This window comes from Equus caballus, chromosome 19 (assembly GCF_041296265.1).
Source record: "Equus caballus isolate H_3958 breed thoroughbred chromosome 19, TB-T2T, whole genome shotgun sequence".
NCBI classification, from domain to species: Eukaryota; Metazoa; Chordata; class Mammalia; order Perissodactyla; family Equidae; genus Equus; species Equus caballus.
The window spans coordinates 64065432-64080322 of record NC_091702.1 but is presented as its reverse complement, the minus strand read 5'-3'; the positions used below and the strand labels follow the sequence as shown (position 1 = coordinate 64080322).

The 14891-nt window shown below is 40.4% G+C and overlaps 1 protein-coding gene and 1 long non-coding RNA gene across 2 annotated transcripts in view; one reads left to right on the top strand and one right to left on the bottom strand.

Annotated features, from left to right (window-relative positions):
• Positions 1–3163: 3163 nt before the first annotated feature.
• On the bottom strand, positions 3164–11927 carry LOC138919272 (uncharacterized). Its single transcript, XR_011429305.1, has 2 exons — positions 11813–11927; positions 3164–3488 (listed from the first exon to the last, which is right to left on the bottom strand). It is a non-coding gene; the product is annotated as an uncharacterized lncRNA (long non-coding RNA).
• Positions 10339–14891, top strand: part of CEP97 (centrosomal protein 97) — a 28974-nt gene continuing 24421 nt past the window's right edge. The window contains exons 1-4 of the mRNA XM_001502040.5: positions 10339–10479; positions 12231–12373; positions 13302–13460; positions 14422–14523. Coding sequence (XP_001502090.1) covers positions 10437–10479; positions 12231–12373; positions 13302–13460; positions 14422–14523 — 447 coding nt within the window. The 5' untranslated portion in view covers positions 10339–10436. The remainder of the gene's footprint in view (positions 10480–12230; positions 12374–13301; positions 13461–14421; positions 14524–14891) is intronic.

Genomic DNA, 14891 nt, shown 5'->3' with positions numbered 1-14891 from the left:
GTCAAGTCAGCCATCTCCGTCCACTATCCTCCTGGCCCAACCAAGAGTGACTGGTCAGTCTCCTGGGATATGTTACCTATCTGGATCCTGGATGGAGGTGGGCCGACAAGATGCTTGCGGAATGCACGATGGTGCGGCCAGCTTTGGAAAGAGGGTAGGGAGACGGGGAGGCCTGAGTCATGGGACTGTAGAAACAGCGGCCCTCTAGACCCTGTCGCTAGAAAATGAGGAGGCAGTAGGAAGTGGGCCCCACAGAGAGCTGAGATGCCAACCCTCAGGCACAGCTCTGTTGCCCCATTGTACTTCACTTAAAAACAACTTCAAAGATACAGTTATTAAGACTTTCAAGATAGCGACTGCAGAGCGTTACCCCCCAAGTATGGGTGCTCCTGAGCAAGGGGCCCTGTTTGACTGCACTGGTTGCACACCTTGAAGCTGGCTCTGCCTATAGATTAAAAGAAATTTAAGCGCCTCCTCCACCAATTGCAACATATGGGTCTTATTTGCCTGATTCGAACAAACAAGTTGGACAAGACATAGGGGTAATTTGAATACTGATTGGATTTTTGATGATATTAAAATGTATTATTAATCTGTTAGGTGTTATAATTGTACTATGATTATGTTTACTCAAAAAAAGAGTTCTAAAATTTCAAGATACATACTAAATATTTACAGTTGAAATAGCATGATGGCTTGGATTTGCCTTAAAGTAATCTGAGGGAGGGGCTAGTGAATAAGACATGGATGAAAAAATGATCGACCAGGAGTGGATAATAGTTGAAGGTGGGTGTTGGATGGGAGAGTTAATCAAAATAGTCTCTATAGTGTTATGTACTCTTTTAACTACTTTTCTGTGACAAAAAGTTTCAAACAGTTATAATGTGCTTTGGGATTGAAAGGTTTAAGTGCCACAATTCACTCCTGAAAAACAGGAATAGTAAGCACCACCTGTATTATTTTGTAATTAAAAAAATTATTAAAGCAAAAAAAACTTTATACAAGAATATATATATAGCAGGTTTATTTAAAGTAAATAGAGGAAACAGTCTAGGTGCCCCATCAAAAGGTGACTGTATCAGCAAACTGTGACATAAGCACTGGATTACTCAGAAGGAAAATGGAGTGAACCGTTGGTTTACACATCAGCATGAGTCGCCAAACACCGTGATAAGGGAATGAAGCCTTACGGAAGAAAGTACATGCTGTGGGATTCTGTGCATGTCAAGTTCTACACCATGCAAAACTAACTACGGTGGAAAAAAATCGGAACACTGGGTGCTTCTGGGTTGGGGGAGGGTTCAATGGGAAGGGGGTGAGGGAACTTTGTGTTAATAGTAATGTTCTATATCTAAGGGTTTGGGTTAATTATCCAGTTTGTCAAAACTCAGGGAATGTTCATTGAAGATTTGAGCATTTCACTGTAAGTAAATTCTACTTGAAAGAAAACTGTAAATAAATACTGAGCACTAGTTAATGAAATACCTGCTGAAGTATGTAGGGGGAAGTCTACTGGTACATCAGAAAACAAGGTGGATGGAGGGCTCGATGGAGAGAGATGCGATAAAACAAACACCACGAAATGTTAATAAGAGGATCAAGGTGTTGGGTTTATGAGTGTTCACTGTAAAATTCTTTCAAATTTTCTGTGTGTTGGAAATTTTTCATAATAAAATTTTGGAAAACTAAAGGGAGCCACCTTCTGGAAGGAACTGGTATTACTGATTGGCTCACAAAGGGAGAGGAGCTGAAGCCCGGTGTTTTTATGATTCAGGGCGTAATAACTGCTTATTGTTTTCACATATTCCGCTGGTTCTCACTCTTGCGCCCAAGCTGTCTTCCTTGGCTGGAAATCTTTCCTCCCTTCTACTCAGATTTTACTTCCCCTGGAACAGAGGTCTGTAGACTTTCTCTGTGAAGGGCCAGATACTAAATATTTTAGGCTTTGTGGGCTAAGAGACAAAATTGAGTGTATTATATAGATATTTATATAACAAGAGAGAAAACCAATTTCCACAACATTTTCCTTGATGAAATTTAAAATAATAATATGGAGTACAAGTTTTTGTAAGACAGGTCTACTAAACAGAAGAATGAAATTCTTTTTTGGGGTGGTGGAGGATTACATTTCTCTCTTTTTTTTTTTTTTTTTGAGGAAGATTATCCCTGAGCTAACTGCTGCCAATCCTCCTCTTTTTGCTGAGGAAGACTGCCCCTGAGTTAACATCCATGCCCATGTTCCTCTACTTTATATGTGGGACGCAGCATGGTGTGCCAAGTGACACCATGTCCGCACCCGGGATCTGAACCGGCACGGCGAACCCCAGGCCACCGAGAAGTGGAACGTGTGCGCTTAACTAACCGCTGCACCACTGGGCCAGCCCCTAACATTTCTCTTAATTAGGGTTCAAAGCTATTCCCTATCATCAAAGTCCATTGTGAATGTTCATGTGTTAATCCTGATTTGCAATGAGATTTTTATAGATTTTATCTCTGAAAAATGTCTTTTCACCCAGATAAATATTGCCCAATACAGATATCAATCCAAGGGGATATGATTTAAATTGAGCATATTAATCTCTTGTAAGGCAATTATAGAGTTATAATAGATTACTCTCGATATCTTCCTTTTAGCATGTCAGATTAATAATTTCCAATTGAAAGGTAAGTGAAAGCTCCTCAAAGCACAGTTAAATGGGTCTTGAAACAGAAATTTCCTTTGTATTTGCATTGAGGTCTCTCAAATACTGCTAAAACCATAATTTAAGCTAAAAAATATAACCCCCCAAATTTGTGTGAGAATGGAGACCTTCCTTTATGTTTTCACTTGTGAATCAACTAGTGTTAGTTATTGTCAAAATGACCACAGAATAAACTTGCATCTAAGTACTGTTTTGTAATTTTACATTGAGTTCATTAAGAAGCAACATCAAATGATGAAAATTAGAAAATTAGCAAAAATGAATTCTAAAGCCATCCACTCAGTGTTCCATAAAAGTGGTTAAGGGCGATTCTTCTCATTTAGAAAAATTTCAGTCTTGGCCCTGAGCTAAAAAATAATAATCACAATAAAATGTTATCACTGGTAAGTCATCAAATGCTGTGAGATAGGGCAAGTCAGAATATTCAGCTGCTATTTCTGACAAAAATTCAGGGACTGATGATGGTTAGTCGACGGGAGCAAATGAAGTTTATTGTTGACACTGCTAGCTCAATAACATGGTTGATTCACGTGTCTTCCACAAAGTACCTGTTCATTGATAACACGGTGATGTTGTAACCATAGGCTTTAAACACCTTACATTTTCACAGGTGTAAATCTGTCAAACTAAGCCTTTTTCTCTTTACATCATGAGTTGTAATTCGGCAGAGCAGATTCCACTTCAGGTGTTTGAATTAGCATTTTCTCAACTTCTTTAAAAGTTCTCACCTGTTTCATGCTGCCTATTCATAGAGGCTAATTCTTCAGTCACTTCCCACATTGACTCCTGGAATAAATGGGAACAAATGAGTGTCAGTAACACCTGTCAACACATTAAGAGCCAAGGAAGCCGTTCAAAATAGTTTGCCTCCACTAAATAATTTAAATTGACCTTTGATGTTGTTCCCAGTGTCCTCAACACCTTAAGCAGCTGTTCTCCCCTAAGGCTATGGTCTTAAACAACACCATTTCTTTTTTCTGGGTCCATTTCTTCAGCTGCTGCAATCAGACATTTAGTTAGCACACCATGAGTGATCGCCTTTCCTTGATTGGCTGTCAGATGAGCCCTTGGAATCTGGTTGCAGCCTCATTTTTTGTGTGAAGAAATTTGTGTGTGAAGAAATTCTGCTATGATGAGATATTCTATTTAATTTTTCTAACCTTTCTGGCTGTTTTCTGTGATTTGGAAGGATTGTGACAACTGCTCGGTCTGGTAATGTCGACAAATGTATTCCTTTAGCGCAGGTATAGTTTTGTTGCATAATGAACATAATGCTTTGCCATCTAATTTGATGGTAAAATAATCCACACTTCATTTCACCTTAAAGATGGGATATTTTAAGACCACTTTTTTCTTTGTCTTGATGCGATAAGTATATGCTGTAATAAAAAAATAATATGCACAGTATGGTGGTATACCTGGCACTCAAAATGCTGTCAAGTTGCGGGTATGTCACTGTGATTTGTAGTGTGTAGCAGCACTGTGAAAGTCATAAGAGTGCCACACATTGTCTTGGTCATACTCTGTTGTAAAAACAGCCATGGACAATAGGTAAACAAGTATGGCTATATTCCAATAAAATTTTATTTGTGGACACTGAAATTTGTATTTCATATAGTTTCGTGTATCATGAAATATTATTCTTTTGACTTTTTCCAGCCATTTTTTTTTTTAAGATTGGCACCTGAGCTAACAACTGTTGCCCATCTTTTTTTTTTCTGCTTTTTCTCCCCAAATCCCCCCAGTACATAGTTATATATTTTTTTAGTTGTGGGTCCTTCTAGTTGTGGCGTGTGGGATGCCACCTCAGCATGGCCTGATGAGCGGTGCCATGTCTGTGCCCAGGATCTGAACCAGCGAAACACTGGGCCACCAAAGCGGAGTGCAGGAACTTAACCACTCGGCCACGGAGCCAGCCTCTTTCCAGCCATTTAAAATGTGAAAACCATGATTAGCTGTGGATTGCACAAAAGCAGGTGACAGGCTGGATTCAGCCCACGTGCCATTGTTTGCCAACCCCTGCCAGAGAATATCTACATAAAGTAGCCTCTTCTTTTTCTCAGATACTAGCTGATATCTAGGGGAAAAATACAATAAAAATTTTAGTATCTCATCTTAAGATGGCTGTCTCTTCTATATTCATTATTTTGGCCCTGGCATTGCATGCTTTTTAGGGTTGACGCTTTTCAGACTATTCTGTCCACCCTCCTGAAATCCTGTTGCTTTGGAGAACAGAGGGCCAGCCCTTTGCATCCTGAGGGGTGGTGATGTCCGTCACTGGTTCCCCGAACCTGTTTGGTTTTCCTCTGCCTGAGAGAGCTTCCTATTTGCTCACCACTAATTTCTGGGCAGAAGCCCAGCTAGAATCCCCTTATAAGAAGGCAGAGTATTCAGCCCCTTCATTCATATATTTCTGTAGAATTTTCTTGTTGAAATTTTCTAACTTTAGTTCTAAACTTCTATTTGATTTACAGACCACTTTGATAATCTGAAAGAGCTGCAGCACGCCTTCTAGACAAGTGCACAGACAAAACACGTGAAACTATCCGTGTAGAGCCTTTTGCACTGTTTGGTTTTTATTATCATGTGTGTAACACCTATTAAAGTAATAAAAGCATAATTCAATCGACCTTTCATTCTTATTGTTTTCTGATTGTAAAAGCAATATATGATTTTAAAAAACGTTCAAGATAACAATATGACAAATGCATGGTGAAAGTTTTGATAATCCTACCGTTAGAGCTCCGTTGTCTAATATGGTAGCTACTGGCCACATGTGGCTACTGGTACTAATGAGCTAGTCCTCTTTGAGATATGCTGTAAGTGTAAAATATACACTGGATTTCTAAGACTTAGTTAAAAACAAGAACGTAAGGGGCCAGCCCCAGTGGCCTAGTGGTTAAGTTCAGCACACTCTGCTTTGGGGGCCTGGATTTGGTTGCCTGGCATGGACCTACACTGGTCTGTTAGTGGCCATGCTGTGCTGGCAGCCCACATACTAAAAAAATAGAGGAAGATCGGCATGGATGTTAGCTCAGGGTGAATCTTCCTCAGCAAAAAAAAGAACATAAAATAGCTCATTAATACTTTTCATATTGTTTACATGTTGAAGTGCTATTATTTTAAGTATATTGGGTCAAATAAAATTATTAAAAATTTAATCTTTCTTTTTTTAAAATATGGCTACTAGAAAACTTAAAATTATATATGAGGCTCACATATTTCTGTTGGACAGTGCCAGCTTAGCAATAATAAAAAATCACTAGCTTTTATTGAGTGTTTGCCACATGCTAGACACTCTTTTGGGTTCCTAACATGATGTAATTGATCGAATTATCCAAGTGGTGATGTGGATTGGGAATTATTATGGCCATTTCTCAGAGGGCAGAGCACAGAGTTTAAATTACAAGTGTGAGATCATGCAGCTGGTAAGTGTCAGCACTGGGACTCCTCCCTGGTCTGGCTTTGGAGCCCAGGCACTCCTTCAGCATGCCAAAGACCTCTGTGTTCCAGGTCTCCATGTTTCAGAGTTTGTTGAAATTTTCCATAATTGTCTCCATATATAATTGTTTTTAAAAACCTGGATCATAGCATACTTACTTTATTGCAACATGCTTTAAAAAAACCAACTTTTACCTCAGACATCTTCCCATTAACCAGATGTGGTAGTTAGTGAGTGGCAAAGCAACATCACCCCTCCCTGTCTCATTGGAACGTAGCTGTTCACGGGTATTCCTCCTCTCGTGGGTTCTCCTCATTCTCATGCACTTCAGGCTCCTCGTTTCCCTCGAGCCTTTTTGTTAGCCAGAGACACTGTAGTCATAATTTTTTGTCTGTTGTCGTCATGGCACAACTGCTTTTTATTTCATATTCTTATAAAATGTGATATTTTGAATAGGCAATACATTCCTATGACTTTAAAAAATTACATAAATGTGGTCAGTGAAAATTTTCTCCCCAATCCTGTCCTCCATCAATTTACTTCCCTTTCTTTTTCTGCTATGGACTGAACGTTTCTGGCCCTTCCTCCCTCTACCCAAATTGGGATGTGGAAGCCCCCATCCTCATTGTGATAATGCTTGGAGGGGAGGCCTTTGGGAGGTAATCAGGTCACAAGGGTGGAGCCCTCAGGCATGACATTCATGTCCTTAGAAAGGAGACAAGAGAGATGACCCCTCACTTGGCCATGTGAGGATATAGCAAGAAGGGGCCTGTCTCCAGCCAGGAAAGGGCCCTCACCACACACCAAATCTGCCTGGATCTTGATTTTGGCCTTCTCAGCCTCCAGAACTAGGAGAATAAATGTTCATGGTTTAAGCCACCCAATCTATGGTATTTTGTTAGAGCAGCCTGAACTAAGACAGCCTCCCTTCAGGTAACCACAGCTAATAGTTTCCTTCCAGAATTTCTTTTTTGAACACAAAAACCTGAAAAATACGTATATATAGTCTTAAGAATATACATACTCGTAGTTTGCAAAATTACTAAATTTGTTAATACAACCAGAGAAATAAAATGTGCAGCAATAGAATTTCAAATTAAATTGTCAGAAAAGCTAATATGTGGTTGCACATGGATTCAAAATTCTGTCCTTGGATAAATGACGTACCTCTTGTTGGGTTGCCAAAAATGAGCATATATTATAGTATATATTCTAAATATATACTAATATGTATTAGTATATATATTACAATATATACATGCAATATTTGGGACATATTTATATGAAAAAGTTTTTCTTTTTTTTGTCTGAAATTCTAATTTAACAGAGTGTCCTGTATTTTATCTGGAAACAATAAGCTCTTGGGATCTACTTGCATGGATTTTGTGAAAATTAGAGCAAAGATGTGTAAAGTAGTTGTCACAAAGCCTAGCACATAGCAAGAGGTAATAATGATAAGGAAAATTATTGCTCATTTGGGGCTTCTAGATAACCCATGAATAGATATTTCATAGTGGCCGTCTCTCCTTCCATGTCATAGGTCATAGATAAGGGAGCAGGACCATGAGAATCTACCAATGAATACTAACCAGAGAAGAAAACATTTAGTTTTATGCACCTTTCATGTAAATAAAGGTTTTTTATTGTAAAAAAAAGGGCACATTTTTGAAATATATTGTGTCAAAATTCTTTATATTAACTTCTTAGTTTTAAAACTTTAAGACTTACTTATTATAAGAATTATTATACTAACTTCTTTCAAATCTAAGTTCTCATGCCAATTAGAAAACCTCTTTGTTTTGTCAAGGTCAATTGCACCACCCACAGATGCTGTCCAGTTCCCCATCTACCTAGTCTCTTAACTCTGTTATCTAAACTTGGATATAATATCCTCCTGAAACCGCTCTGGTAAAGGTTACCATCCACTATTACAACAGTCTCTTCCTCCCCCATTCTACTTTTCAGTTCATCCTTGTTATACGAGCAATTTAACTTTTCTAAAACACCAGTTTCATTTTGTCAGTCCCTCACTCAAAAACACCAAATGAAAAGCAGTGGAATGAATGGTGGGAAGTAGGGTGAGGCTAGATTATGGCCGCCTTTGAAAGTTGAATTTCAAGGGGCAAGGCTTTGAGGAGGGAATTAACACATGAGAGGTGTTGTTTTACTTAGATCATGCCAGCAGCAGTGGGCAGATGAACTAGAGATGGGGGAGAGGAGTCGGGCCATCAGCTATGGCAGAGATCAGGTATACTGAACTGATAGGAAGGAAAATCTTGTTTGTGGGGCCTGGGCCTGCCAAATAGTGCAACCTCGTTGAGAGGTTCACAGTCTTGGTCAGTAGAATCCTCCAAATTGATTGGAGCTTGCAGAGTTTAACATGTATACAAGTTGAGGCAATTTAGTTAGAATGTAGCAATTTAATTTTAATTTTTTTTCCTGAGGAAGATTTGCCCTGAGCTAGCACCTGTTGCCAATCTTCCTCTTTGTTTCTTTTTTATGTGGGATGCTACCACAGCATGGCTGCTAACAGATGATGGTGTAGGTCCATGCCCAGGATCTGAACCCAGGCCACCAAAGTGGATTGAGCTGAACTTAACCACCAGGCCACCAGGGCCTAGCAATCTGATTTTAGATGTAAAAGCTGTATCCAAAGCACAAAAGAATTTCTGCGGTGTGATTTTAAAGGGTTCTGGTTCACTTGGGCACGTGGGACTGGGCCCTTGAATATCTGGCCACTCTCTTTAGGAGCCGTGACTATACTTAGTTAACCACATCAAAGGAATTCTTTGGCCCTTTCCTCAGGATCCCAGGTCAGATGAACCAGACAAAACTCTGGTTCTGCTATTGCTGTAAACTTACAAGAATCTGTGCTCCTCAAGTACCCTCTGGGCTTCCAGGATCCCCCTCCCAAGACATTACCCCGCTAAATTGGAGAGAGCTGTAAACGCTTTCCCCCTCCCTGAGCTGGGGATTCCTCCATCCTCACCAGCCGTTCCAGGCAGGCAGGATTCAGGCTTGTTTTGTTCTTACACCTATACAGCAAGACTGTGCTTTCTAGGCAAGGGGTCTCTTGGTTAGGAGAAAAAAACTCCTAGTTTTAATTCCCTCTTCAGAACTAGGAAATGTTTTCAGACTAAAACAGTGGGAAATAGAGTAAAAAAAAAAAAAGTGAGGAAATGTAGTCAGAGAGAGAGGAGGAGAACCCAGGAAAGAGGGAATGCTCACAGAATCAAGTTCCTGCAAATCTAGAAGTATGAGTTCCTGGATTTTCCCAAAAAGAAACTATCAGAGATTTTGGACATTGCTGTTTCACAAAGAGGAGAATTTAGAATAAAGGTTGCAAGCGGAACTGGAGGAGCCGGTAGTGGAACCTGGAAGCTCCTTTTGTACATTCTGTGGTGCTATCTGGTTAATTTCTTACTTCCCGTGAGCATAGCTTCATTCCCACCTGCCCCCACCTGCAGCCTCTGCTAATGTCTTTTCATCTTCTACTTCTGAACTGTTTACAGTCTACCCATCTTTTAAGTCCTAGCTCTGTTTTACTTTCTCCTTCAAGTCTTCTGTGAAGATTATAGTTTCCATTTTTTTCTCCATTCCCTAAAACTTTATTGAGTTCATAGTTACATAAAAAGTGTGAGCCTACTCTCCAATTCGGCAGTGTAATTCTTGAGTTTGGAGACTATCGTGTAAAATTCTTTTGTATACTCCTTGGAAAAATTCCAGGTTTATACTTAGTAAATATACTCCCAGGTCTAAAGTTCTGTTAACTATTCAAGAACAACTACTTACAAATAGAAAAGCTTCTATCCCAGGATGCTTTAACTAAATTTTCAAATGAAATACATCCATTTTGACTATCTCAACCAGATCGCCCTAGTCATTCCTATAGCTGAGGGCAAAACTTTCAACGGATTCAGAATTGTCAAAAGAAGGGGCAGCCCCCACGGAGATTTCTAGCAATGAGCTTTCGGATTCGGTCTGCATTAAGTAGTGAACTTATAATCATCCCCATGGTAAAAGTGTCAAATTTCACAAACACCTAGAAAAGGGAGTGAAATGATCCTCTAGTAACAGTTTGCTCATCAGTGAAATAAGGGAGCTCGCCCGAGCTCCTAACTCACTGCAGCTCTGAGTCTAACCGGGGTTTTCGTCATTAGGCGTAGGCAGCCGATTGGGCCGTCTGCGTGCGGTGCATCCTGGGAGCTGTAGTTTGCGCTCCCTCCTCCCGACTACAAGCTCCACAGAGCCGCTGGAGGACGGTTGCTTGGTATTATTAGCAAGCGGGAAGTATGGCGGTGGCGCGCGTCGACGCAGCTTTGCCTCCTGGAGATGGTAAGGCGATCCCCACCTGTGAGTCCGAAGGTTTACTACATGGAACTGAATTAAATATTTGCCTGATGGAGAGAAGCCTGGGCTTAGGGGTGCAGTTCTGGACCAGTTCTTTTGATGCGGGGCTGTGGGTGGTGTGGGGGCGCGCTGCCCTCTGGGAATTGTAGTCTCTCGGCCCTGCCTAGCTTTCCGGCGTCGTGGCGAGGGCCGAGCGGGGGACTACAGCCCCCAGGGGCCTTCGCGCGATCAGGCATCCCGGCTCCCGCGCTCCTCAGGCTGCCTGGGTGGTGGGTTTCGGGCTGGGGTGACCCTCTTTGGATGTTTAGTTTGAGTTCTGGGGGCCCAAGTGAAAATTGCAAGATCTCCCTCTCTCGCTTTACGCGTCCCCCTTTCCCTTCGGTTCCTAGAACGTTCAGGAAACCTTGAGCACAGCTCCCTAGACTGACGTTGAACTCATTCTTGGAAGTGTCTGGTGGCAGTGATAAAATCGGGGGTGACCCGGAGCCCGCAGTTCTCCACCCTTCGTTCAGCGGACGGGGTTCTGGGATCGGGTTTGGTCGCGCCCAGCCGAGCGCGGGGTGTGGTGCTTCTGTGGCCGGAGCCGCCGGGCGTGAGCCGCGCTCCTTTGTTTGGGTTACAGCTCCGGGCTCGGCGCGGCCTCCGGGTCGGGCTTAGGTCAGGGGCTCGTTATCTGGGGGCTGTAACTTCTTGGGAGGCGGGGCATCGATGGTTCTAAGAGATCTGTCGACCCCTTGGAAGTGTGTGCAGAGGCTATGCATTTTTCCGGGACACTACACATCTTTCACCAAATTCTCGGAGAACCCCAGGACTCCCCAATACTAGAAATCATAGTGGAACGTTGAAACCCTTTTGAAGAGCAATCTCACATGATTCTTTCCCAGAGTAATCTTAATGTGGGTATAAATTTGAAATCGGCAGTTTCTCTGGCCCCGCCCCCCTCTGAATCAGCTCTCCTAAACTCCACACCCCTAGCCCACCAAGGTAATTTACTGACAATTATAGCAGTTTACACTTAAAGAGCACTTTTTATATGAGCCAGAGGATGTTCTGAGTGGTTTTTTTTTTTTTTACATTATCTCATCTCTGTAAAACATTATAAAGCAGGTATTATTATCATCCCCATTTTACCGAGTAGAAAAGTGAGCCCAAAAGAGATCAATACTTGCCCAAGATAGTACAGTGGTTAACTGACGGAGCCAGGATTTAAACGTCTGTTATACTAAATTACTTTGTTGAATGCTATTCATAGTTCTCTTTTCATCCCCACATCAATTTAATTATTAGGTATATTATTCCCATTTTGTAGATAAATTACCTGAGCTTTGATTTTCAAAATAGTTTGGGTACTTTAGGATGTTCTGGTAGTTGGGTTCTAGGCAGGTTGATCTCCATCAAAAGATTTTATTTATTTATTTATTTTGTTTATTTACTTAGGCACCAAACATGGAAGTAATAGTTCATATTTAAATGTGAAGAATTCCAAAGTATTGCATCATAGAAACTTGAGTAGAATATCACAAATCTAGATGTAATTTGATATTTCTGAGGGAAAGTGAGTAATTTCAGTCTGTGGTCATTTACAGCTTGATTGCTTTAGTTTTAAAATCTTGATATTCATTATGCTTTAGTGTTTTCTTACTCTAAATTTATAGAGATTTTATGAGTATAATTCTGTCCCTAGGCTCAGGGCTGTCATATTTGCATTTTCTAACATTTTTCTCTCTCTTTTCAAGGGTCAGTGGTCAATTGGTCAGGACAGGGGCTACAGAAATTAAGTCCAAACTTACCTTGTGAAGCTGATATTCATACTTTGATTCTGGATAAAAATCAGATTATTAAATTGGAAAATCTTGAGAAATGCAGACGATTAATACAGGTAGGTATTGCTATCTGGGGAAATAGTTATATAGGAAAAGTTTATTATTATACAACATAAAACAATAAAATAACCTAACAAAAAGTAACTACAGGCCTGGAAAGCAGTAAATGTTCCCTTAAATTTTTACATGACAGTTTCTCCTGAAGATGAACACATATATGCTACATTTGGAGTAGACTAGAAGAAGCAGCATTTGTTAAAAAAGAAAACATTTTATGTTGGTAAAATATTGTGTTGTTAAGATAACCTTTTACCTCAGGATGAGAGTAGCGTTCATTCATTCATTCATTCAACAAATACTGACTGGGCCCTTTTTGTGTGTCTGGCCCTGTTCTAGGTTTTGACTGAGACAGTGTAAGCACCCTATTTTGTGGAGGTTACATTCTCAACTAGTTGCTGAGTTAAAAATGTTTTCTTGGGGCCGGCCCCGTGGCTAAGTGTTTAAGTTCAAGTTCACACGCTCCACTTGGGCTGCCCAAGGTTTCACCGGTTTGGATCCTGGGCGCAGACATGGCACCGCTCATCAGGCCACGTTGAGGCGGCGTCCCACATACCACAACTGGAAGGACCCACAACTAAAATATACAACTATATACTGGGGGGATTTGGGGAGAAAAAGCAGGAAAAAAAAAAAAAGATTGGCAACAGTTGTTAGCTCAGGTGCCAATCTTTAAAAAAAGAAAAAATTTTTTCTCTTTAGTGGTTGGAGGAGGTCTGATTGCTGACCTTGTTCTGTATTTTCCGTTGCTTAGGAACAGCAACAAACTAATAGTTACACTGTAGAATATTTAGACAATATATTGAAAGGTACAAATTGGGTTTGTCTATTTGGGAATGTGTGGCCATATAAACAAATCTTTTGAACCACCCTAATGTGAAAGGAATACATACATTTTATTCCTAAGAATATGTTTCCTTCCCACAGTTGTCAGTGGCGAATAATCGGCTGGTGCGGATGATGGGTGTGGCCAAGCTCACCCAGCTCCGGGTGCTGAATTTGCCTCACAATAGCATTGGCTACGTGGAGGGGCTGAAGGAGCTCGTGCATTTGGAGTGGCTCAATTTGGCAGGAAATAATCTCAAGGTGAATTGTTTCTCTTTCTTTTTTTTTATAGTAATTAGCTTTTTTTTTTTAATTTAGGAAAGTATTCTCTGTAAAAAAGAAATTCGAGCAGTATAGAAATAAGTAGGATAAAAAGTAAAAGTACTTGCCCCCCACTCCTCAGGGATAATTTCAGTTAATGTATCCTGAAAAAAATCTCATTTTGAAACCCATAATGCAGTGCAATATTCTTTCAGATGTGAACAGAGAATCTATGTTATACTTAAAAACGTAGACTGCAATGTTAGGAGGGCAACTGTAGCGTGCTGAATTACGCTTTAAGTAGATGTTTAATGGTACGGTGGACAATATGCTGCTTTAAAAGTCAAGAGATCTGGATTCTAGTCCTGCTTCCACCGCTCAGTAGCTCTATAATTTTGGGTACTTTAGTAATTATCTGTCTTATTTTTGGATATGCTAGATGAGGGGACTGGATTGAATAGTTAGTTTAGCTAGGCACTACTCTAAGCACCTTAACTGTATTAACTCATTCAGTCTCCTGACTGCCTATGAGGTAGGTATAGTCATTATGCCAATTATATAGATGAAGAAACTGAAGTACAGAGAAGTTAATTAACTTGCCTAAGGTCACACAGCTAGGAAGTTCCAGAGCTGGTATTTGAATCCAGGCAGTTTGGCTCCACTCTTAACTATTAACTCTATGCTATACCAACTGTCATGTGTCCTCACTAAGGTTTCTTCAAGCTGTAAGTATAAGATGATATGATCCTCTACTCTTAGAGGGATAATGAAGGTGGAAGCTTGCTACATAACAGTTTACCAAATTCTGTTAACACTGCTCCCTCTTTCTCTTGCTGGGCCCTGCACCTCTGCTTCTAGTAATAAGCAGAGGAGGCAGGAGGCTCGGCTACAAAGAACGAGGGAAGAATTTCATTTTTTGATTTTGTATGCATGGACTAATGTGATGCTTTTCTTGTGATAGGCCATGGAACAGATCAATAGCTGCGCAGCTCTACAGCACCTTGATTTATCGGACAATAGCATACCCCAAATAGGTGACCTGTCTAAACTGCTATCACTGAAGGTGTGTTTTCTGACTATAGCGTTTCTGGAATTTTATACTAAAATACCAAGAGAAAGTGATTTGATTGGCCTGCTGTATAAGAAGAACAGGTTGTGTTTGTTATGATAAAAATTCTATTAGAATACCAGAAATTAAGTATGGAATATTTTGTTGTTAGTTTCTATAACTGATTTATTTTAACTAAAACTAGTCATTGTACTTTAGGTTAATTCTTATTTACCGTTTTCTGAACATGATGAAATTCCCTTCACGCCCAACCAGCCAAGGCCAGCAGCTTTAGTTATATAGAACAGAACATGTTGGTAAGGTTGAGGGTAATCATTCCTGAACTTGAGTCTGTTTTTTTGACACTCAGGATTGCTGTTTTT